Source organism: Heptranchias perlo, chromosome 6, assembly GCF_035084215.1.
Source record: "Heptranchias perlo isolate sHepPer1 chromosome 6, sHepPer1.hap1, whole genome shotgun sequence".
NCBI classification, from domain to species: domain Eukaryota; kingdom Metazoa; phylum Chordata; class Chondrichthyes; order Hexanchiformes; family Hexanchidae; genus Heptranchias; species Heptranchias perlo.
In genome coordinates, this window is record NC_090330.1 from 16375422 (window position 1) to 16399188 (window position 23767).

The 23767-nt window shown below is 41.8% G+C and overlaps 1 protein-coding gene across 6 annotated transcripts in view; it reads right to left on the reverse strand.

The window, feature by feature from the left end:
- LOC137322778 (CRACD-like protein) overlaps window positions 1–23767 on the reverse strand; it is a 152286-nt gene that overhangs the window by 18063 nt on the left and 110456 nt on the right. For 5 of the 6 annotated variants that reach the window (XM_067985829.1, XM_067985828.1, XM_067985827.1 and 2 more), the window contains exons 7-9: window positions 21666–21728; window positions 17184–17438; window positions 12142–13948 (exon numbers count right to left, since the gene is read on the reverse strand). In XM_067985829.1, coding sequence (XP_067841930.1) covers window positions 12142–13948; window positions 17184–17438; window positions 21666–21728 — 2125 coding nt within the window. The remainder of the gene's footprint in view (window positions 1–12141; window positions 13949–17183; window positions 17439–21665; window positions 21729–23767) is intronic. The other variant, XM_067985830.1, reaches the window with a different exon arrangement.

The following is a 23767-nucleotide window of genomic DNA, read 5'->3' on the forward strand; positions in this document are numbered from 1 at the left end:
TGTATTCTAGATCATAACACACTCTGCTTAAAATTTTTTCTCCTTATCTCCCCATTGGTTCTTTTGCCAATTATCTTAAATCTGTGTCCTCTGGTTACCAACCCATTCATCTGTGGGAACAGTTTCTCCTTACTTATTACATCAAAACCGCTCATAATTTTGAGCACTACTATTAAATCTCCCATTAACCATCTCTGCTCTAAGGAGAACAATTCCAGCTTCTCCAGTCTCTTCACATAACTGAAGTCCCTCATCCCTGGTATCATTCTGATAGATCTCCTCTGCACTCTCTCCAAGGCCTTGACACCCTTGTACAAAGGAAGGGAAAGATATTTTATTTTCACCACAGCACTGACAGAAGTGAATAGCACAGGAGAGTATTCATCCCCACAGCATGATACCAGCTGCCATTGCCAGTTATCTCAAAGCAACAGGACCTTGAGGACCCAAAAGCACTGAGGAGCTGCACCATTTGTAGAACAAATTTACCCCAGGCAATGGATCTACCACAACAGATGCAGCCACCTGGAGGAGCAGTGCATGAGTAAGCTCAGGCTCAGCACAGAGCCTTTGACTTCGGTATGCTATCTGGTCCATGATGACCTGCAGGGACAGTCAACTATCCGCACTGCACTACCAGTGGCAGCGCAAATCATTACTGTCCTCAATTTTTATGCTACAGAGTTCTTCCAGGTAGCCAGAGGGGACATCACCCGAGCCAGATGCTATGCTGTCCACTACTGCCGCAAGCAGATAACCGAAGCCCCGTTTTCCCTCAGACACATCTACATTCAATTTATCAGGAACCAACTGCAGCATAAGAACTAATTTTAATCCGACTGCTTGTTATGTAAAATGCGGGGTACGACTGACTGTTTGCATGTAGCCATTTCCACACCTACAAACAATCCTTTCAATCAGCCAACTTTCTATCCATGCTGCTCTTCATTTCCTCTTATAACATGGGCTCAATTTTAAAATCAAATTGCGGGTGCGTTGGGGGCTGCGAAAATGGTGAAAATCCTGAGCGGGCTCGGAAGCCGGCTCCAACCAGCCGACCTCCGGGGTTGCCACTGACGGGCCTATGTGCGCACGCTTCACGAATCCAGTAGTCCCGCCAGCAATTAAAGCCTGCGGGACGATAGTTAAAGAACCAAATGTACCTCATTGAGGTACTTAACGTACTTTATTTCTGACGTAGTAGATAGTTAAAACGATTTGAAACTTACCTGGGCGGCTTTCCCACGGCTTCCGATTCATGCCTGGTGAAACCAGGTGTGAAGGGCCGGATCAGGCAAAAATAAACAAAATAAATTAAATAAAAAACCATTGCACAAAGTTAAAAAACAAAATAAACCTACCTTTCCACCCTACTCCGATGTCCGATGTCTCCCCCCCTCCCCCCAATCTTCCACTCCCCCCTCCCCCCCGATCGTCCACTCCCTCCCTCCCCCCCGATCTTCCACTCCCTCCCTCCCCCACCCCCCCGATCTTCCACTCCCTCCCTCCCCCCCTCCCCCCAATCTTCCACTCCCCCCTCCCCCCCGATCTTCCACTCCCTCCCTCCCCCCCCAAATTTCAGCGCCCTCCACTCTCTGTTCCAGTGCCGGATGATATCCCTCTCCTTCTCCCCGCCTTGGCGTTGCAGTTCCTGTCGGCAGCCAGCTTGCTCATCAGGCTGGCTGCTGGACATGAAACACGGAAACAACTTTAATCACCATCAATTACATCGCTATCGCTTCGGAAAAGGTATGTTTTCTTTAAAATTCAGGTTTGCCAAACGCACCTTCACCCCCCCCCCCAACCAACCCACCACCACTTCAAAATTGAGCCCTATATCCCTAATTTTTTGTAAGACGACACTTGCGAGCCCCTTATAATGCATTCTGAAATTCCATGTGTATGACATCTACTGCGTTCCCCTTATCCATACAATCAGTAATTTCTTCAAAAGACTATTAAATTTGTCAAACATGACTTGCCTTTAACAAATCTGTACTGGTTGTCCTCGAATATCCAATGCATCTCTAAACGGCTCCTGTCATCTCCTCCTATGACAATGGACGGTCACCCGCTTACCTTTCTTACTGGCTCAGTTTGCCTTCTCAGGTGATCACTGCCTGGAATGTGCACTGGAGGAATTCTTCAGCCTCTCATATGGAATAATGTCTCCAACTACCCCTTCCCAACTCCTAAGTGCTTCCCAAGCTGAGGGAATAGTAGTGCTCATTGACTGCTGACCCAACCATCAAGTTGGACAAGATTCAGAAAGCCTACTAATTGCATTTCTGACTAACAAATGGATCTGCAGCAGTGCCAGGAGTGTCCTGTGCTTTGATTGCTGGGGTTTCATTACTTTCCGAGCTGGTGTCTGCAACCACTTGCATGGTGGCTCTGACCTATTACTGACACTAATTACTATCACTTGGCTCCAAGCCATCCCCTCACAATGCTCACTGATCTGTCCCAGTACAGAACAGTGGGTTGCTACGGGGCCTTTGAATCCTTCCCTGATAGCTGTATGTCAGCACTGTGCAAGTGATTTTGAACCCCCAAAGCATCAGTAACAACAATGTACTGATGTGTCCATGGCCTGCTCAGTGTCAGGCTGCAGTGCAGACAACCCTTTGTGGGTGTGGAGCCAAATGTCTGTTATCTTAGGTCTCCTGAGATCTGTATCTCAAGGCAATGCAAGAGGGATATTCAGCAAACTAGAACTCTACAGTGTACCTGCTGGATTTTCAGCAGCCACCACCTCTGCTAACCCTTCAGCATCAGTGTCCTATGCTACCTCTCTCCCCACTGTTTCAAACCTATGTATTTTGGTTACACAGATGTGTCTATTGATGTTGGAATGCAGCAACACACGATAAAAGCTCTATCCATTTTTAAAAAAAAATTGTTCATGGGACGTGGGCGTTGCTGGCAAGGCCAGCATTTATTGCCCATCCCTAATTAAATCTATACTTTTAATTGCAAAACTTATTGTACAATAACAGTACATCTAAAATTGCAAAACCCCGCTTTGTGACTGCCCTCAGGTGAACTATTTTATATCAGCTTCAGGGTGTGCCTGCTTTCCTAACCTAGCACCAGAATGAAAAGACAGATTTGCATTTCTACAGCACCTTTCAAGTCCTTAAGGGCATCTCAAAGCACTTTACAACCGATGAAGTACTTTTGAAATGTTGTCACTGTTGTAATGTAGGAAACGCGGCAGCCAATTTGCACTCTGCAAGGTCCCACAAACAGCAATGTGATAATGACCAGATAATCGGTTTTAGTGACATTGGTTGAGGGATAAATATTGTCCAGGACACTAGGGAGAACTCCCCTGCTCTTCTTCAAAATAGTGCTATAGGATCTTTTACAGACGGGGCCTCGGTTTAATCTCTCATCGAAAAGACGGCACCTCCGACAATGCAGCACTCCCTCAGTACTGGACTGGAGTGTCAGCCTAGATTATGTGCTCAAGTATCTGGAGTGGGACTTGAACCTACAACCTTCTGACTCAGAGGCGAGAGTGCTACTACTGAGTCACAACTATGGTGTGCCAATGTCAACAAAACATTGTCTAAACCTACAAATATCATGCTGCCACTCAGTTTGTTAATCAAAGCAATTGATGCAAAAAACTAATTAGCAAGTAAAACATAAAATAAAATTTAGTGGGGGAGGTGGGACCTGTACAAGCCGGTCAGGTTGCACCTCAACAGGGCCGGGACCAATATCCTCACGGGGAGGTTTGCTAGTGCTGTTGGCGAGGGTTTAAAGTAGCTTGGCAAGGGGATGGGAACCAGAGCATAGATTTAGAAGGGAGAGAAGCAGCGCTGGAAATGGAAGGCAGAAAATTAGTAAGTGAGTTTGGAAGGCAGAGGAAACAAAGGTTAGAAACTAGACAACAAAGTGCTTAATGGTATATACCTCAATGCAAGGAGTATAGTGAATAAGGCAGATGACCTGAGGGCATAGATAGATACGCTATCTTAGCTATTACTGAAACATGGTTTAAACAGGGTTTTCAGACAAGATAGAGAGGGGGATAAAAGGAGGAGGGGTGTGGCAATATTGGTTAAAGAAACAATTATGGCTGTGAGGAGGGATGATATGTTAGAAGGATCATCAAATGAGGCCAAATGGATTGAGCTGAAGAACAAAAAAGGGGGCAATCACACAGCTGGGAGTGTACTATAGACCCCCAAATAGTCAGAGGGAGATAGAAGAGTAAATATGTAGGCAAATTTCTGAGACGTGCAAAAGCAATAGAGCAGTAATAGTAGGGGATTTCAACTACCCTAATATTAATTGGGATACAATCAGTGTAAAAGGTATAGAGGGTGCAGAATTCTTAAATTGCATTGAGGAGAACTTTTTTAGCCAGTACATAGCAAGCCCAACAAGATTTGGGGGGGGGGGGGGGGGGCAGTTCTGGATTTAGTTTTAGGGAATGAAGCTGGGAAGGTGGAAGGAGTATCAGTGGAAAAGCATTAAGGTAGTAGTAATCATAATTCAGTTAGATTTAGCATAGAAATGGAAAAGGACAAAGATAGATCAGGAGTAACAGTTCTAAATTGGGAAAAGGCCAATTTTACTAAGCTGAGAAATTATTTAGCAAAAGTGGACTGGAAACAGCTACTTGAAGGTAAATCAGTGTCAGAGCAGTGGGAGGCATTCAAGGGGGAAGATTTAAGAGGTTCAGAGTAAATATGTTCCCACAAAGAAAAAAGGGTGGGACTGCCAAATCCAAAGAAGGATTAGAGGGGAGCTGAGGAAAAAATTTTTCACCCAGAGGCTGGTAGGGGTCTGGAACTCATAATCTGAGTTGTGAACCTCATCACATTTAAAAAGTACTTGGATGTGCACTTGAAGTGCGGAACCAACTAGGCTACAGGCCAAGTGCTGGAAATTGGGATTAGCTCTTTTTCGACCGGCATGGACATGATAGACCGAATGGCCTCTTTCTGTGCCATAAATTTTCTATGTTTCTAAGTAATGTCAGGAAAAAAGTAACCATCTATATTACGAAACAAAACTAGGAAGAATAAGGTCAACAAATGGTTAAAGAGAAAGAACAATTACATCAGTGCTGAAATCACTGCAGATTGTTTTATGAACATTGATTGGCTTCTCTAAAACTTAATAAAACACGTACATTAAGCAGTTCTAGTACTAATTTTGAAATCTCAATTGGAGGAAATCATAAAGAAAAGTTGTGTTCTCAAAGTAGGAGGTGCTCTTTTGTTGCCGTCTGTAAAATTCAGTTAAAAATATAGTCCTGGGGGGAAAAATTCCATAAGGCCTATTATTGGGAGTGGGTAGTGTGATCCGCTATTAACCCATGCCCAATGGCCCCTGCACAGGCAGGACAAGACTTAATACCTTTGGTTCACAGAAATCTATCAATCTCAGATTTAGAATTCACAATACAGCTAGCATCAGCTGCCGTTTGCAAAAGAGCTTTCCAAACTTCTCCACCCTTTGCGTGCAAGAGCATTTCTTAACTTTTTTTTTGATTCGTTCACGGGATGTGGGCGTCGCTGGCAAGGCCAGCATTTATTGCCCATCCCTAATTGCCCTCGAGAAGGTGGTGGTGAGCCGCCTTCTTGAACCGCTGCAGTCCGTGTGGTGACGGTTCTCCCACAGTGCTGTTAGGAAGGGAGTTCCAGGATTTTGACCCAGTGACAATGAAGGAACGGCGATATATTTCCAAGTCGGGATGGTGTGTGACTTGGAGGGGAACTTCACTCCTGCACGTCCTGGCTCTAAATGTTAGGCTATGTCCTCTAGTCCTAATATTAAAGTATAGGACACTTCCAAAAACAGTTACAAATGTCTCGGCAGCCAGAAGCAATAATTCAGCCACTAACCTGTAAATCCTGCATGGTCCCTCTAAATAGTCCTCCAGGCACTCTAAGATACGTTCAGACAGTTGTGGTTAAGACTGTGCATTGAGTTGAGCATTAGAGACTATTTTGGAACTTATCACTTTAAATTAGCGTTGCACACTGATTGTATCCACTTTCTCCTTACTTTACATGCATCCGGTGTTCAGTATTTGCGCATGCGCTACTTATACTAAGTTGGCATCTGGCGCACATCATTCTGGAAACATGCGTGCACAGCCAAGACGCCATCTTGAATGTTCGGGAGGCCGCGTAGCGCCAAAACCACGGGTACTACACAGCCCACTTTCTAGCCCCTAGTTTCTACAGTGAAGCTAATTTGTGTTTAGCATGAGAAAAGGTGTTGCTTGCCGCTGGTGAATAACCAGCGTGGAACTAAGCCATACTGACCAGGAAGGGGCCAGGTTCAATCACTCATCTGTGTTGAGCAATTTAATTTCAGCAGATTACAAATGACATTGTAATCTGCTGAATTGTCATGTGCAATATACCTAGTTACCTATCTTTTATTATTACTTTCTCCATTCCTTCATTATTCTTTTTCCATTCTTTCTTTCGCTCACTTACATTTTCTTCTTCTTCCTGTCCATGCTATCCCACCCACTTCAAGGTTGGAAGTAAGGTATATGATAGAGTGAAAGTCTGTAGATTCAGGACTAGTAACATAGATAGTGTTCTATTGAAGATCAAAGTTCAAGCTGAATGTTGTAGGGATGATTGATAATGACCATGTTCTTGGCAACGGGTATTAGTTTTAAAAAGGCAGGCATACAAATATCCATGGCTGATCAGATATAACAGATGCCTTATTAGCTTACACTGTCTTACAGCTAGTCAAAGGTGAATCATTAAAAGGGAAGGAAAGTCAGTTCAAAGTAGCCCTCCAAGTTCTCTCCTAAAAATTATTTACGTTATCTTTGATCTTTAAACCCCCAAGGCCAATGTTTTGCTCATCTGCTTCTCTCCAGAGAGGCTCCAGTAACATGTTACAGGAATAGGTTCAGAATGGCTCCATTCATTTTAATGGAAGCAGCACTCTGGACTGGTTTGGGGGCTGGTCTAGAACGACCCAACTCCAGAAAATCAATACTAGCTGAAGATGTAACAGTACCCATGTTAGCAAATTTCTTTGGGGCTGGGTGAGTCTGTATTGGGCCGTAGGAGGGTCCAAAGTTGGCGGAGTGGCCGTGCCGCCTGCCCAAAGCCTGTGTCGGGAGGCCCGAACCATTTCCAGCTTCAGGCCTAATCAGCATAATTCGGGCAAGCTGCTGAGTGCTCACTGAATGCTAGTGGGCAGCTTGTCATGCTGGGGGGGTCAGGAAATCTAGCAGCCCTACAAAAACTCCACCAAAAAAAAATAGCAGGCTCTTTCTAGAACAGCATCCAGAGGTCCCTTCCTTGAGGACTGCTGCTTAAGCTGCTCAGCGACCGTCACACTCTGCCCATTTGTTACCTGAAAATTGCAAACATTGGACCCTGATTTGCATATGTATTTAGCCTCCTGTCTGTTTTGCGTGGACGTACTGTGCACCCATTTACAGGCTTCACCTGAAAACTGCATCAAGGCAGGTTTTGTCATCCAAGGCAGAGGTGCCCCCTCCCCTCCTACTGATTGTTCACTGCTGGCCGACAGTTTTTCAGGCGAGAAACAGGCGGGTGGCAGTTTAAAATCATCCTCCAGGAGTTGAAAACTTACAAAACTGATCAGCCCAAGAAAATAGTAATCTAACTGGACCTGCTGCCAGCCTAAGGGTTAATATAATGGATGGTTTGTATTAATATGTTTTTCTCTATGTATGATTTTGTCTTTCTGTCAGTGGTGTTTTCTTTCATTTGAACTTGATTATATTTAATCAACTTATGCCTAGCTACTTTTCACTTGAACTTGTCAAAAACACAAGGTGACCTACATCTCTCAAATAAAAGAAAGAAAATCAATCCAAAATATTGTAAATACCTCTATAAACAATTTAAAAAGTATAGTGGGCATACAGTGCAATATTATAAAGGGACTTAATTCCAATTATTATTTGCTGTCTGTCCTCTCAAGATTATCAGCATTGGTAGGCTAAACATTGTCAAAACACAAATGTTACCTATTGTTAATCTGTATCGTCAAAAGGTAATTTGACTCGAGATTAATGAAGGTTTTCTGAGAACATAATGCAGCCGTTCCATCACTGTTGTGGAGGCTAGTCAGGAAACACAGTAATTCAAACTCATGTACCACTGCAAGTGTCCATAGTCATATCAGTGACAGTTTCAGAGCTATGTATAAAATTATTTTTTAATAATAAGACTAATAATTGTATTTGTTCAGGCTGTTTCCAGTGGGGTTCCACAAGGCTCAGTACAAGGTCCCTTGCTTTTTGTGATATATATTAATGATTTAGACTTAAATGTAGGGGGCATGATTAAGAAGTTTACAGATGATACAAAAATTGGCCATGTGGTTGATAGCAAGGAGGAAAGCTGTAGACTGCAGGAAGATATCAATGGACTGGTCAGGTGGGCAGAAAAGTGGCAAATGGAATTCAATCCAGAGAAGTGTGAGGTAGTGCATTTGGGGAGGGCAAACAAGGCAAGGGAGTACACAATAAATGGTAGGATACTGAAAGGTGTAGAGGAAGAGAGGGACCTTGGAGTGCATGTCCACAGATCCCTGAAGGTAACAGGACAAGTAGATAAGGTGGTTAATGCATATGGAATACTTTCCTTTATTAGCTGAGGAATAGAGTGGAGAGCAGGGAGGTTATGCTGGAACTGTATAAAACACTAGTTAGGCTGCAGCTAGAGTACTGCGTACAGTTCTGGTCACCACATTACAGGAAGGACGTAATTGCACTAGAGAGGGTACAGAGGAGATTTACGAGGGTATTGCGAGGACTGGAGAATTTTAGCTATGAGGTAAGATTGAAAAGGCTGGGGTTGTTTTCTTTGGATCAGCGGAGGCTGAGGGGTGATTTAATTGAGGTGTACAAAATTATGAGGGGCCTAGATAGAGTGGATAGGAAGGACGTATTTCCCTTAGTGGATAGGTCAATAACCAGAGGCATAGATTTAAAGTAATTGGTAGAAGGATTAGAGTGGAGGAAAATTTTTTTCACCCAGCAGGGTAGTAGGGGTCTGGAACTCACTGACTGAAAGGGTTGTAGAGGCAGAAACCCTCAATTCATTTAAAAAAGTATCTGGATGTGCACCTGCAGTGCCATGACCTACAGGGCTACGGACCAAGTGCTGGAAAGTGGGATTCAGCTGGGTGGCTCATTTTTGGCCAGCGCAGACATGATGGGCCGAATGGCCTCCTTCTGTGCCGTAAATTTTCTATGATTCTCTGATTATGGTATTAACCAACCCTAGTAGTATTGTTGCTGAATCTTACTTTACTCTCTTAATGAACATTCAAAGCCATTAAGGAGCCATAATGCCTGAATAACATTACATTCTCAATATATTCAACCTCACTGAGGGACAATGAGGTATAGAGTACAAAATGGTAATTAATGGAAAAATGATACCACTTTGAAAACAAACAATTTTGATCATAAGGATTTTTAGGAACAGGGAAAAAAATATTAGCTTAGTCTAAGAACATTCTAAAAAAGAGTGGGGGTACAATTTGTTTTGGATGGTCGTGTAAAAACGACGATAGCGAATTGGCAGCTGGTTTAACCCTCAGCCTGATTTCCTTTTCCAGAGACTTCAATGGAAAAGATGATGAACCGAAGTGTAAATGGGCGGCCGATTCGTTATTGCCTGTTTCGCACTACCGTTCAAAACAAATTTCATCACCGGTGTGTCTGGAGTTGTGGTTCTGTGGAAGAAAAGTCAGATTAAGCTAATAAAGGCTAATAAAGAAACAAAGCTACAGCTAGAGACACAAAAAAAAGAGGTTGTGAGAAATATCGTAACCTACAAATGGAAACAAAAAAAGAGAAAGGCGAGATAACAGAGTATTAAAAAAAGCATGCAGCCAATATAAAGGGATAAGCAAAGTTTTTACAAGCACATAAGGAAAAAGAATCATTAAGGGGTTGAGGCCATTCAAAACAAGCATTGTTTGCTTACTAAGTACTTTACTTCAGCTTGTGCAGTAGTGAGTGAAGTGAATCTTTAAAGGCTTCTGGATGAGGAAGTAGAAGGGGGAACCAATAAATATGTGCACTAAGAAAGAAATGATTCCTATGGGCGCTAAAAACTGCTATGTGTCTGGTACCAGAATTAGTGCCTGTACTTCAGAATACTGGAGGTTAGAGAGAAAGTAACAGAAGGACTAACTATGATTTTTCAAAATTCATTAGTGATGGAAGCAATGTCAAAGAACTGGAGACCGACAAATGCAATGCCTCCGTTCAAAGAGGGGGGAAAGGGATAAACCAATTATCGACCGGTGGTACGAAAATTACTAGAGACCACGATTAGAGTTAAAAGAACTGAATACTTAGAAGAGCATAGGCTGATCAGAGAATGTCCATGTGGATTTACGATGGGTAGGTCTCTATTGATTAACCTTAAAGAATGAGAGAATAACAGACAGAAGAGTTGCAGTAAATATAGTTTACATGGACCTCTACAAGGCACTTATAAAAGTGTCACATGCAAATTTGGTTGAGGAAATTAGGACCTATGGCAATAAAGGGAAAGAGGCCATATGGATAGAGAGAGGAGTACAAGGCAGGTGGCACTTGTTGAGGTAAATGGATATTTCTCAGGCTGGTAGGCAATGGCTAATGGAGTGTCCAGCAATTCGTGATGGGACCACTTTTGTTCTTCATACATATAAATGATTCAGACTTAGACATAAAGGGATGGCTATCAAATGATGATACCAAACTGGTAGTAGAAGAAAACTGGCAGGAAGAATGCAGGAGACAAGATGACAAACAGACTAGATAAATGGGCAACTAAATTGACAGGTGCAGTTTAATACAATAAACGTGAGGTAGTACATTTTAGGAATAAGAATTAAGAAAGGATACCTTAAATCATAAAGTTCTCAATGCCAAGAGGAGCAGAGGGATCTAGGTGTGCAAATTCTTAATAGCGGATGAACATGTAAAAAAAGCCGTTAAGAAAGCAAATGGGATTTTGGGATTTATTTCAAGAGGGATTGAACACAAAAGAGGTCATGATGATTCTTCAAAATGATAGTTAGGGCACTTTTGGAATACTATGTGGGAATCTCAGTAGGAGGGATATGATAGCCCTGAAGGAAGTGCAAAACAGATTTCCTAAAATGGTTATCATTGAAACATAAGATTCTGAGGGAGCTCGACAGGGTAGATGCTGAGAGGTTGTTTCCCCTGACTGGAGAATCTAGAACTAGGGGGCATAGTCACAGGATAAGGGGTCAGCCATTTAAGACTGAGATGAGGAGGAATTTCTTCACTCAGAGGGTTGTGAATCTTTGGAATTCTCTACTCCAGAGGGCTGTGGATGCTGAGACATTGAGTAGATTCAAGGCGGAGATCAATAGATTTTTGGACTTCAGGGAAATCAAGAATTATGGGGATCGAGCAGGAAAGTGGAGTTGAGGTCAAGGATCAGCCATGATTTGACTGAATGGCGGAGCAGGCTCAAGGGGCCATATGGCCTACACCTGCTCTTATTTCTTACGTTCTCATGTTGCCATGTTTGCCCATAAAACAACAATGATTACACTTCAAAAGTAATTCATTGTCTGTGATGTGCTATGGGACGTCCTGCTGTCATAAAAAGCACTATATAAACACTAGTTCGTTCTTTCCACCTGGATGATATCAGGGTTGCAAGGAAAGGCTAAATCAGCCGCAGCTGCATTCTCTCAAACTGTGAAGATTGAAGGAGGACTTGATCAAAGTGATAATAGGAACAGAAACATAAATTATTGCCATTAATACGTAAATCAAAACACAAGGTCATGATCTCACGATAAGCACTAGATACGCAAAGGAAAAGATTATTAGATTTGTATTTCATGCAGGAGTTATTGGAATGTAGAATGCTTTGCCACAGGTGGTGATCAATGCTAAATCAATTACAGCATTCAAATATGTCCTGGAAGAATATGAAAGCAGAGAGAGAGAGAGAGAGAGAGAGAGAGGGGGAGAGAGAGAGAGAGAGATTTGTTTGGGTAGAAAGGAGGAAAATGGGACTGTGCAAAATCAGTACTGAAAGGGTCTAAATTCAGTGCAGAGAAAGGCCACATGGCCTCCTCCTTCAGTTAATTATTAGGTCCAATAAACCTGACATTTCTTACCAGAGTTTTTACTGACACTTGATTTTTTCTCTGTATCTTTCAGTCTTTCTTGAGTAGATCTGACTGGCTTGTTCGGTTTGTCTGTGGCTATCGTTGAAGTGTTCACATTTTGCAGGACAGGTTTTTTAGGTAAGGGTGGTTTCACAGCAAGACTTTCCGAAGATTTAGTTTTCATTTTCCCATCATCCTTTAACGTGTTGCTAAGGGATACCTCAGGTGGCTTTTTGACATCTGTCTTTTCAGCCTTAGGTTGCAAAGCAGACCCATCTGAGTCCAAAGCGGCCTCAGCACTGTGACGCTTTACTGTCTCTTTATATTCAGAGTGAGAACTCTCTTTGTATTTTAAACGGGAAGTACTGCGGAGTTTGACACCAAAGAGTCCTCTTCCATCTTCACCTTTACCTTGTGCTTCCTCGGTCTTAATATTTTCACAAGGCTGGTCTATGGAAGAATCATGCGACTTTGGAATATTGAAGATTTCGGATCCGTAAGCAGGAACAAGCCTTTCTGTAGTTTTCTCTGGAAATTTCTTCCCAGACTTTTCTTGTTTATGTGCATCAATTTTAGTCCCAGATGGTTCTGGAAGGGACATTTCTTCATCTTTTTCTTTCTTCTCTTTTCCAAGCAACGTGATGGCTTTCTGAGGGAACGTTTTATGTGAGGTGTCTGGATCTGCTGTCAGATCATCTTCATTCCATTTCACACTACCGCTTCTAGACCTATTCCATGCTGAGGAAATTGAGAATTTGAAGGAGCCCTGGCTATTTTTCTTAAATGAACTCTGCTGGCTTACTGATTTGTCTTGTGATATTTTAATATTCACTTCCTTAAATACTGTCATTTCTGGATTTTCCAGACTGCTAGTAACAGTTTCTGAAACAGGCAGTTCCTTAGATGTTTTAGAAGTTTCTGCAGCTTGGGAATACACCTCAGGTGTATGAGTCAATGCAATACTGCTGAATTTTTCAGGCACTTTATCAAACATGTCTTCATGATTTGAGAGTTCTCTTGCTGCTTGCTTGGTTGAACAAGCTTCGAAAATAAAAGGCTCTTTTGTTGTTGCTGCCATCTTTGTTTGTTTAAAGTATGTATCTAGAGTTTCTTGCACAAATTCTCCTTCGCTGATTTCTGTCCCTGCAGGGGTGCTTGAAGATGGTTTCTCAGAGTCTAACGACAATATATCGGTCTGAATCACAGCCCTTGTTTGATATACAGTCTCTTTAGTAAAGGATGTATTGACAGAAACAGCACGCGTGTCACATGCTGTGGACTTCACTTGAGCTTCCCAAAGATTTATTTCTTCCTTTTGCTTTAATGGGTCTATAAAATCAAGTGGACTTGAATCTTTAGACAATACAATTGTAGATCCTGTTGGCTCAGTGCCTGGTAACATAGCGTTTTGTGTAGCAGTCACTTCCAGTATATCAAAGTCCATCAGAGTGACATCTTCTCCAGTTTCTGATATAACAGCAGGTATGGAGCATGTTTTTAGATGATCACTGACATCTGAAATACTATGTGAGGCAGCAATATCTTGCTGACCAGTGACATCTATATGGGTAAACTCACCAGATCTTTGTTCTGTAGTATCAACGGCTTCTGCGCTACTTGGCACAACTGTTGTAAGCTCAAACAGTATCAGAGATTGTCCCGGAGTGAGAACCGTTGATGGACTTTCCGTTCTTTCTTTCAAATTTATTTCAGCAATGGCATTTTCAGCATTGTCCTGAATGATTTCTTGTTCATTTTCCTCCTTTAGCTCAGGCACATTGTGTATTAACTCACACGATCCATTAGAAAGCAATCTCTGAAAAGACAATGAGAAAGAGGGTCAGTGATCAATCACTAGTGCATTTTTATCTTTGACACCTTATTTTAAATATTGAATTATTAGGCAAAAATCAGTAACAGCTGTCTTTTTATTTTGTTTACGTCTGAGAATGAGCAAAATTTAAAAAGGTAAAATAGGACCACGTTTTTAGTGAAACCAAGGTGAAACCATAGTGCAGGGCTAGCAATAAACAAATAAAGCAAAGTAAAAGGATGGTCAAAGAAGTGGTGGGATTAATGAGACTAAAGAGGTCACCTTGTAATTTAGAATGAATCGTAGTGATACTTAATGAGTTTTTACAGAAGGTGAAATTAGGACTATAGGAAGAGGATGTGGAAGAGCCACTATTAGAGAAAAAATGGAAACTGTTTAAAAAAAAAAGTTAGACTGAAAGTTGAAAAGACACCAGGCCCAGGTGAGTGAAAATTAAGGCACACAATATTGAAGGAACTGTAGCTGCACAGGTAGAAAGATGGTTAAGGGATAGAAAGCAAACTATGGATATTTGGATGTTTTTCAGATTAGCAGGATGATACTAGTGGTGTGGTGCTGAGACCTCTTGTTTCCTATTTATATAAATGATCTGGATGTAGGCACAAGAGGAATGATATCAAAGTTTGACGCCGATGCTAAATTAGGGGGCATGGGAAGCTGTAAAGAAGAATGCAGGAGATTGCAGGAAGACGTAAAAATTAGAGGGGAAATAGGAGCCAGATGCAGAAAAATGTGAAGTAGTACATTCTAATAAAAATAACAGTGAAAGTAAGTATACCCAAAATGGGATAAATTCCCAGAGAGGAGAAACAGAGAGATCTACGGGTACAGATACTTTAAAAGGTGGGAGTGGAGGTAGAAAGGGCATGGCCTAGAATTTGCTTGATATGATCTACACTACTGTTGCACCTTTTAAAAAAGGTATTACATCTGGCACTGGCCTCTAGAGGGAGATACAAGGAAGTTTCCTGGGTGATAATTTTCATATCTATTGGTGCAAGTATTAGTGTACAACCAGTGTAAAACAAGTGAAAGTATTTGAACCAGCAGGAAACATCTGTGCAGCCTTCTAAATGCACTGTGCAACCTGCACTATTCAGCAGAATACTGGGGGACAAGAAGGTACGGCAGGAATGCCGCTTGACTCTTTCATTTTGTCTCCAAAATGATTTAATTGTTTGTCTTACCAATATTTTTAACACACGGACAGAATTATAAATAGTCAAGTGCCATCTGTGCCCAGATGGCAGCAGGGCATGGCATCAATGTAAGGAGATGAATGCACAACTTCAGACCTTCAAGCGTTCCAGGAGAGCATTGAAGGCAGGACGAGCAGACTCCTGCGCATGGGTGCCACCAAGTCACGCAGAACAATCACTCGTGCCACCTAGAGGAAGGTGGCACTGGTACTGACTGCCAACATCCCTCACCCTCAGGATTGTAGAACAGTGTCACATGACATCAGGCCTCCAGCCGTCCCCCTCAGAGCACCATGCCAGTGGAACATGGGAGGAGACCCCAGGCTGCCCAGGAGCATCATTCAGAGATGCAGCCAGCAGTGGTTCCGTGCCAGGAGCCAGCTGCCAAAGGGCAATGGCCACCTTGGTCTTTTGACCCTTCTGTGCAGCATGAGGAGCCAACCACTTCCTATAATACTGACCCTTAGACGATATCTAGATGAAGCATGAGAATTAGTGCCCATTTGGAATGTCATACCTCCTCCTGAATATCCCTGACAGAGTGCTAACTGGTAAGGGTTATGGTGGGTCCAAAAATCTGCCGGCACCCTGACCCTTTGAGAAGCAGTCAGATGTTTGTAGGCAGAATGACAAAAAAATAATATACTTTGTTGAAAAAGTTTCCTACGTTCAGAAATCTTCAGAGATCTCCAGCCTCTTCTATTTCAGGAACTCCTCATTTCCAACTTTAACAGCTTAAAACAGGTGTAACTTACCCCAAGTGCACTAGTGGAGTAAAGCCAGGAAACTTCCATCCACAGAGTCACTGGCTAACAGGTGGCCACATCTAAATGAAGCCAGTGGCGATTGGGCGGGTGGATTGTGGTACGGCTCCAGGATCGCGAGGAAACTCAGGAGAAGCCACTTAAAAATGCACAAGCGCTAGAAATGCGTCCCTTCCGAGTTTCCTCTCTGGAAAAATAGCCAACGCCAGTCCGCTGCCACTAAAACATTGGAAACAGTGAGGAAATTCAGTCCTCGTGAACAAAGCAAATAGGATTCTGGGTTTTCTACTTGGGGGCGTTGAAACTAAAAGCAACAAAGCGATTTTAAAATTTGTTCAGGACATTTAGGCCCCATTTAAAATATTGAGTGGCATTCTGGGCGCCCTATTACAGGAAGTGCATTGGAGCCATGGAAACGATACAGTGAAGATTCACTGGAATGATAGCCTTGAAAAAACTGGGGCTTTTCACTGGAACTGAGAAGGCTGAAGGATAATTTAATAGAGGCTTTCAAAGTGATGACTTTTTTTTTGAAAGGGCGTAGTTTCAGGATTATCACTAGAAGAATAAATGGAGCAACAGTTAGAAGCAATTTTTTTCCCACACGAGCGTGTTATTGGAACATGAAATACTTCACCAAAAGTGGATATTGAGCTAGAGACTATAACATCATTTTTAAAAAAATAGGATAAGTACTTGAAAATGAAGGGGAAAGGCCAAGGAAGTGGGATTAGAATAAATAGCTCCAGTTAAGGAGCTAGCACCAGTGCAGGCTCAATAGTCTAAATAGCCTCCTGTGCTGTCATTTCTAGGATGCCAAAATAAGGCAAGGTAAATCCGGAAGCAGTTATTAGGTGATGTTAAGCTCAAATTTTAAAAGCCTGAAGATTGTAGGAGGAAGGAAAGATTGAGGTGGGCGAGCAGTTTCACAGTGTTGAGGTTCTGGAAAAGATTGAGTTACAGTAGGAGACTGTGGCTTCAGTGGCCCCGAGTTAAGGAAGTAAAAAGTCAGCTTTCTCAAATCACTATGAAGTGGTTCCAACTGGAAGCTGGATGAGAGCCAGATTGGGCTCGACTATGATACCCTCCACATCAAATACCATGCCAGCACTCAATGCCAAGTTCACACTCATGGGCAAGCTATCGGAAGCCTGCGTGCAGCCTGGAACCGAACCCCAGAAAGAGTCACCGACTTCAGGAGAGGGGAAAAATGGGAAACAAAGTCAATTTACGTATAATATGCATGATACTTACCGAAGGACGTCTTCTTCCTTTAGTGGCAGAGCGTTGGTTCCGTGGTTTCACCGAGAGTTTGTGCCTCGCTGCTGAACTATCTAAGCAGATGGAGAATGTAGGTGGAGAATTAAAATCAATAGCAGGTGAAGCAGAGCTGTCAGAAGAGGAGATATGAACCAGTGGTGATGTGGGGCTCCAAGATCTCGAGGTTGACCTTGTCTGAATGACTGTAGAGAGGGGACTGTTGGGCCTGGAGGAAGGTCCTGGAGAAATCTGTAAAATAGTAAGTCCACATTTGAACATAAACTACTACATGCATGATACCACAGGCAAAATTTCAGAGTAGCTATGAACATTCTAACCAACACAGTAGCCACTAGCATTGCCGGTCTATATTAGTGACAGAATGTGGATTTTGATTTTAGCAATCCAGAAAAATATTTCAATTCTAACACAAACACATAATCTAGCCCGATATTCCAGTGCAGCACTGCGGGAGTGCTGTGTTGTCAGAGTCCTTTAGAAAGTAAGAAAAGAAATAACTTGCATTTATATAGCGCCTTTCACGACCTCAGGATGTCCCAAATGTTTAACAGCCAATGAAGTACTTTTGAAGTGTAGTCACTGTTGCAGTGTAGGAAATGTGATGAAATGTTAAACCAAGGCCCCATTACCCGTCCAGTCAGGCAGATATTACAGATTCCATGCACAATTCGAAGAGCATGGAGTTCTCCAGGTCAGCATTCCTCTCTCAACCAATATTTAACCTAAGTATGTAATTAATTTTATCAAACTATACCAATGACCTAACATGAACTGACAGTTTTGATTGATTCAAGACAATGGGTGTAATTGATTTTAATGGTAATGTAACAAAGTTAACAGATTTATTACAGTAGCTTAACTCTTAATGGCTGATTTTAACGTAGGTCACATTTGTAAAATTGTCCCTATTATCGACATATTGGGGAAAAAATTAGCGAAGGTGCATTCCTGGAACAGAGCTCGACTGAAAGAGTACAGACAGGCAAATCAGGCATGGACGGTAGTAGGCCCGATTCACACTGCTTCTGATTTTATGGTCCTTAAAACACTCTTAGACAGCTATTATACAGCCACTTTTGTGCCATTGCAAAAGTATTAGCACAAATCTAGGGTCGGGTCCCAATCTGGGTTTGTCACCATGATGAGTGTAACTCCAGTGAAGTGCCAAACGTGGTTTATATGGTGGTCCCTTGGACTGCCTGGTCACTTTATAAACTCGTGTAAAACTTTTTTCAATATTTTAAGTTTGGAGACTCCTATCCAGGCTTGCAGTGAATTAAAGTACACAATCATTGAACTGTCTCCTGCTCTGCAGAGTTTAATTTGAAGCTTTCTGCAACAATAGGTTCGGCCAGACTGGAATTGATTCTGTGACTACTGGTCTGAGGCTGGTAACTACAGTATAAACACAACTTTAAACTGACAGTGTACACTATTTGTTCTGCTCCCCCCGTAATTATCCTGGGTTTTTATCTGGTTTTCGCCTCTCCCAGGAGATTACATGGCTTACATGTGGGGTGGGGAGTGTATATAATGTGATGCACAAGGCAGTTGTGTGGGGCAGGCTGGACCGACCAGTGGGTCTTTTCCTGTCTGTCATTTTTCAGATGTTCGTATGTAACTTAAGTTAGTAAATTATCATCCAAAGACGTTCAGGTAACTACATAAAGGGAGGTATCATCCACTCGGTGATTCTATGACCGAGTCAGGGAGCACTACTGACTCTCAGTTTACGAGCTGATCCAGTTCCAAGTCCAGAGACTGAATATGGCACTGGAGTCAGGGTGGGAACTCCATGAATGAATACATACAAAGGTAAGAAAGTAAAATGATCTCATTGACAGTGAGTTGATGGCAAAATCAAGCATTGTTCAAACCTGTAATGTAAACTACTTAGGTAGAGAATAACTAAATGAATATTTTCATAACATCTCATTATCTAGGTTATCATCGACTAATAAAGGTTTTTAAAATCTTGTGAAATGTCTTGTTTTGTGTCCCTGTTAGTAATTGCCATGTTCCATTAAGTATTCCCCAAACTATTCTCTGGAAGCAATATAAATGTTAGCATACTATATACTTAGGAAGGATAGAAAAGATAAGAAAGGTGGTAGGCAAGGAAGAGGTACAGACAGTCAATATGGTTGGTGCTAAGAAAAAAACATGTTACATTCGTAGGAGTGTATTACAGGCCTCCAAATTGTGTGAAGGAAATGGAAAAGGAATTCTGCAGTCAGATTAGAGAGTTGAGCAGCAATAACAAAATGATTGTTCTGGAGGATATTAATTATCCACTTATTGATTGGGAGATAGAGGAAGTAAAAGGAATTCCTAAAATGTGTACAGGATTCCTTCATCAACCAGTATGTTAGTAGGCCTACGAGATTGCTAGATCTGGTTATGAGTCATGAAATAGAATAGCTAAATGTGGGTGTGCATCTTGGGTGTAGTGACCATAATATGATACGGTTTAAGATCCAACTAAAAAGGGAACAAGTCAGTACAAAAATTAGGACATTAGATTGGATTAAAGGGAGATTTTAGCACAGAAGACTATAGAGAAAAAGTGGGATGTTACATAGAAATTACAACACAGAAACAGGCCATTTGGCCCAACTGGTCAATGCCAGTGTTTATGCTCCACACAAGCCTCCTCCCACCCTCTATTCCCTTCTCCCTCATGTGTTTGTCTAGCTTCCTCTTAAATGCATCTCTGCTATTCACCTCAACTACTCCTTATGGTAGCAAGTTCCACGTTCTCACCACTCTCTGGGTAAAGAAGTTTCTCCTGAATTATAGCAGCTCAACTATTCTCCCTAACTCAGTACAGACCAAGAATTGAACCTGTGTCCTTCTGGTCTCTATAGCTTAGTGCTATATTGGGCAGTCAGTGTCTTTATTTCCACCCCCAAGCCATCAGGGACCTTAAATATAACTGATGAACAGCTAGAAAGGGTTGCCAGGAATGGTGTTTGAGACCAAGACTCATTTATAAGCTTTTGTAATTTACAGCATTTTTGATCCTGTTGTTTCAAGAGGCTAACCCCCCTTGCACTGCTCTCCCCTTTTAACAATCCCCTTCAGGGATCCAGTCCCTATAATGTTGGTGGGCTCCGCTGTTAACAGAGACCCAGAGTCTGAACACATGGGACTGGATCCCTGTATTTACTTTAATTAAATCAGCAGCCATTGTCCAAATCAAATATTTGGAGGTCTGTGCTGCTGTGGGTTGGCTGGTTAACACTAAAGGAGTGCAGCTAAAGGGGGACTATCACACGCCTGCAGTTGACTGTATTTCAGCAGTGCAGAAGTGCCTCAAGAAACAGCTCAGATGCTGTCACACTAAGATGCTAAGGTTTGTATTTTGGAAGGCTGGCATCAAATGGACTTTTGTGTCAGCTGTGGCTCAGTTGATAGCACTCTTGCCCCTGAGTCAGAGGGCTGTGGGTTCAAGTCCCACCCTAGAGACCAGAGCACAAAATCCAGGTTGACACTCCAGATTGTAAAGAATAAGTATATTAAAAAAGGAAACTACTCATAGGGATCATTTTTAACTCCCGGTGGGAAACCGCGGGAGTCAGTTAGTTTCCTGCATGTGGCAACATGAGGCCATGGCGATTTCAACTGCTGGGCCTCATTATAATGCCGCTGCCGCCCTCGTGAGAACTGCCTGTTGACATGTAGGTAGCTGCAGGGAAGGGGGTTGCTGGAGGGTCTCACGGTAGAGAATGGATGGATCCAGGGCAGAGGCGGTCTAAACTTTCCTTGTGGGGCCCAGAGGGGTAGTCCTGTATTTCAGGGCTCTATGGTGTGTTGTAGGACTGTAGAATGGCTAAAGTAGTACTCATTTTTACAAAGGAAGACAAGAGCTAATTCGGGTACTTACAGGCCACTTAGCTTAATATCTGTGGTAGGGAAAATTTTAGAATCTCTAAGGATGAAATTACTACATATCTAGATAAAGATAGAATAGTTAGAAGTAGCCAGCATGGATCTCATAAGGAATGATCGTGGTTAAAAAAAAAACCGCATGTCAATATTATTTTTTACATCCTTCAAGTGCCACAATGTACATTCAGGACAAGCTCTTAGTATGTTGTTCAGTTCCTACTCTCCAGCAGTTTTCTTTTATCTTCTGTTACTGAAACTGTGATTTACCTTGTACCATATTCTATGTGAACTTTCACAAACATATCTCTCAACCAGCAACGCGCAATGCACTGAAAGGGTGGAATTTGGTTCAGTGTTTGTGGTGGATGAACAGTTTTCTGTAGTACCAGCAACTAAGCTGATTTGACCTGCTGGGGAATCTTACATGCTGCGTTCTTCAGCGATGCTACTTCATACTGGGATCTTCTGATTAAAGTGGGACAGTTGAGAGGTATGCTCGCAACTGATTATTTCCTAAGTTGTCTTTTAAGGGACCTCCCAAGATTGGGAGTTGTGAATTATTACCTGCTCTTCTTCTTCGCTGCCTGTCCCACCTAAAGTCAAAGAGCTATGATTCTTGTAAAAGTACTGTGGGATGGAATTAGGAAAAGGTTCAGTCAAAGATGGCAAATGAAAATAGACAAAATGATACAGAATAAAACTAAGAATCTACTAATATTAACAACAGGATATAACTTAGAAAGAACATGTAAAAAAAAAACTGGTTAGAAACTGAATTTAAAAAAGTGAAAAAAGTTGTATATAGTGAGTTTATCTTAGTTTCCAAGATAGGCTCAAAAAGCTGGGACTCTATACTTTAGAGAAGCATGGACTTAGGGGTGATTTGATTGAGTTTTATATGATAAAGGGAATAGATTGTGTTTGTGTAGACAGTTTGTTTCAACTAAATAGGTTAGGGAGGACCAGGGGTCACAATCTCATGTTATGCAAGGTCAGAACTAGGTTAGATGTTAGGAAGTAGCTCTTTCCCCAGAGAATAGTGGACCTGTGGAACAGGTTGACAGCTTGTGTGGTGAATGCTGATTTGCTGAATTCCTTCAAGCGAGAGCTGGACCAGTTTCTGGCTGGGGCAGAGATCATCTCGTACAAAAGGTAGGTACTGAGTAGCATCACTCAGGGCCAGAGTCTTTCTTAATCTAATATTTAAACTCTCTTTAGATTTAGAACGTTTTAATTTTCATTCCAATTTTCCAACATACATTTACTTTGTAATGTGAAATCTAAATTGCCCTGGAGTGGGCTATAAAAATGAGAACAAAAAATGTATGGAATAACTCAAACTGTTCATTGTTGGTTCAAAAAGTGATTTTGTAAGTGGGAGATGGTCAAATGTACAGTGCCATTGAAGAGGATGAAAATATAATACATGCAAATCTGCAATAGAATGTATATTAGCATCTAGAAAATGTGAAACAATGATCTTTTTGCCCTTGTTAAAGACCTTATTGAGTCAATATTGGTACAGTGTGATGAACAGACTGTAGTAAATCTGTATGTGTGGGGAGCATGTCACATTGTGTTGATAAATCACATCTGGCAGTGCAGTTTTTTCCATGCATATGTTAAGTAAACTTTTTCACTTGTTTCCAAATTTGCAATGCAATGATGTACATCACATTGAAATCCATTACCAGGTTACTTTTTCGTTCAAATTAGAATTTGGAAAACTTGACACATTTGCCTTTTTAACCATTGTTGTGACAAAAGATCACAATGAGCATTTGGATTTAAAGGTGCTGTAGAACTAGAAGTGACATGGGAGCAAGATTCCCATTGTGCATTGTGTATAAATTTGCTTACAAAGCGTATAGCTTTATTATAGTGCACAGAGGAAATCTTTTCACAAGGTGGTAGAGTACTTTTTATTTTGTCTAACGTGTGTAAACTCATTTCCATTTTACAACTCCAAAGCAAACCACTGAGAAAACCACAAAGGTAGAGTTTCTGTTTGTTCAATATTAAGTGCCCACTCCACCTCTTTAGCAGCCCCACTTAGCTAAGTACACAGAGCTTAGGCGCTAGGGAGGCAGGAAGAGTCAACTTAGGCCATTCTTGTGCAATACCTAATGGGATCCACAGGATTGGGATTGGCTGTGGTCTTGGAATAAGTTTTCCATCAATGGGAAATGGTGCATGCTACAAAAGGGGGCTTGAAGAAGCAGGACTTTTTTTTTAAAATGAAGGTGTTTACGATATTGCCTCATTAAGTGCCGACTAAAATATTATACTGTAGTATGCACTCTACCCAAAATGTATACTGTAACTTTATTATATTCTAATGTAGGAAGCTGAGGGGTAAATTATTTGAATTTTGTAGCTTCTCAAACCTTGGGCTACATTACTTATTCCTAGCTCACCAATTTGTTTTTTAACGTCATGGTATTCAATGAAAAAAGTACAGCCGGTGATTTCCTGATATGCACGGCCAGGGCTGCTCGCTGGCATTGTGCATTTGTAAACTCTGGCCTCACATGTATGTAACTTACTTTATCAATATTACAAGCCAATAGCTAGGAATGATTGTTTTTCTTTACATGAAACTGGAAAGCAACAACCTATGTTTTAAGACAATTTTAGGGTAAAGGATTGAATGTGTAATTGAAAAT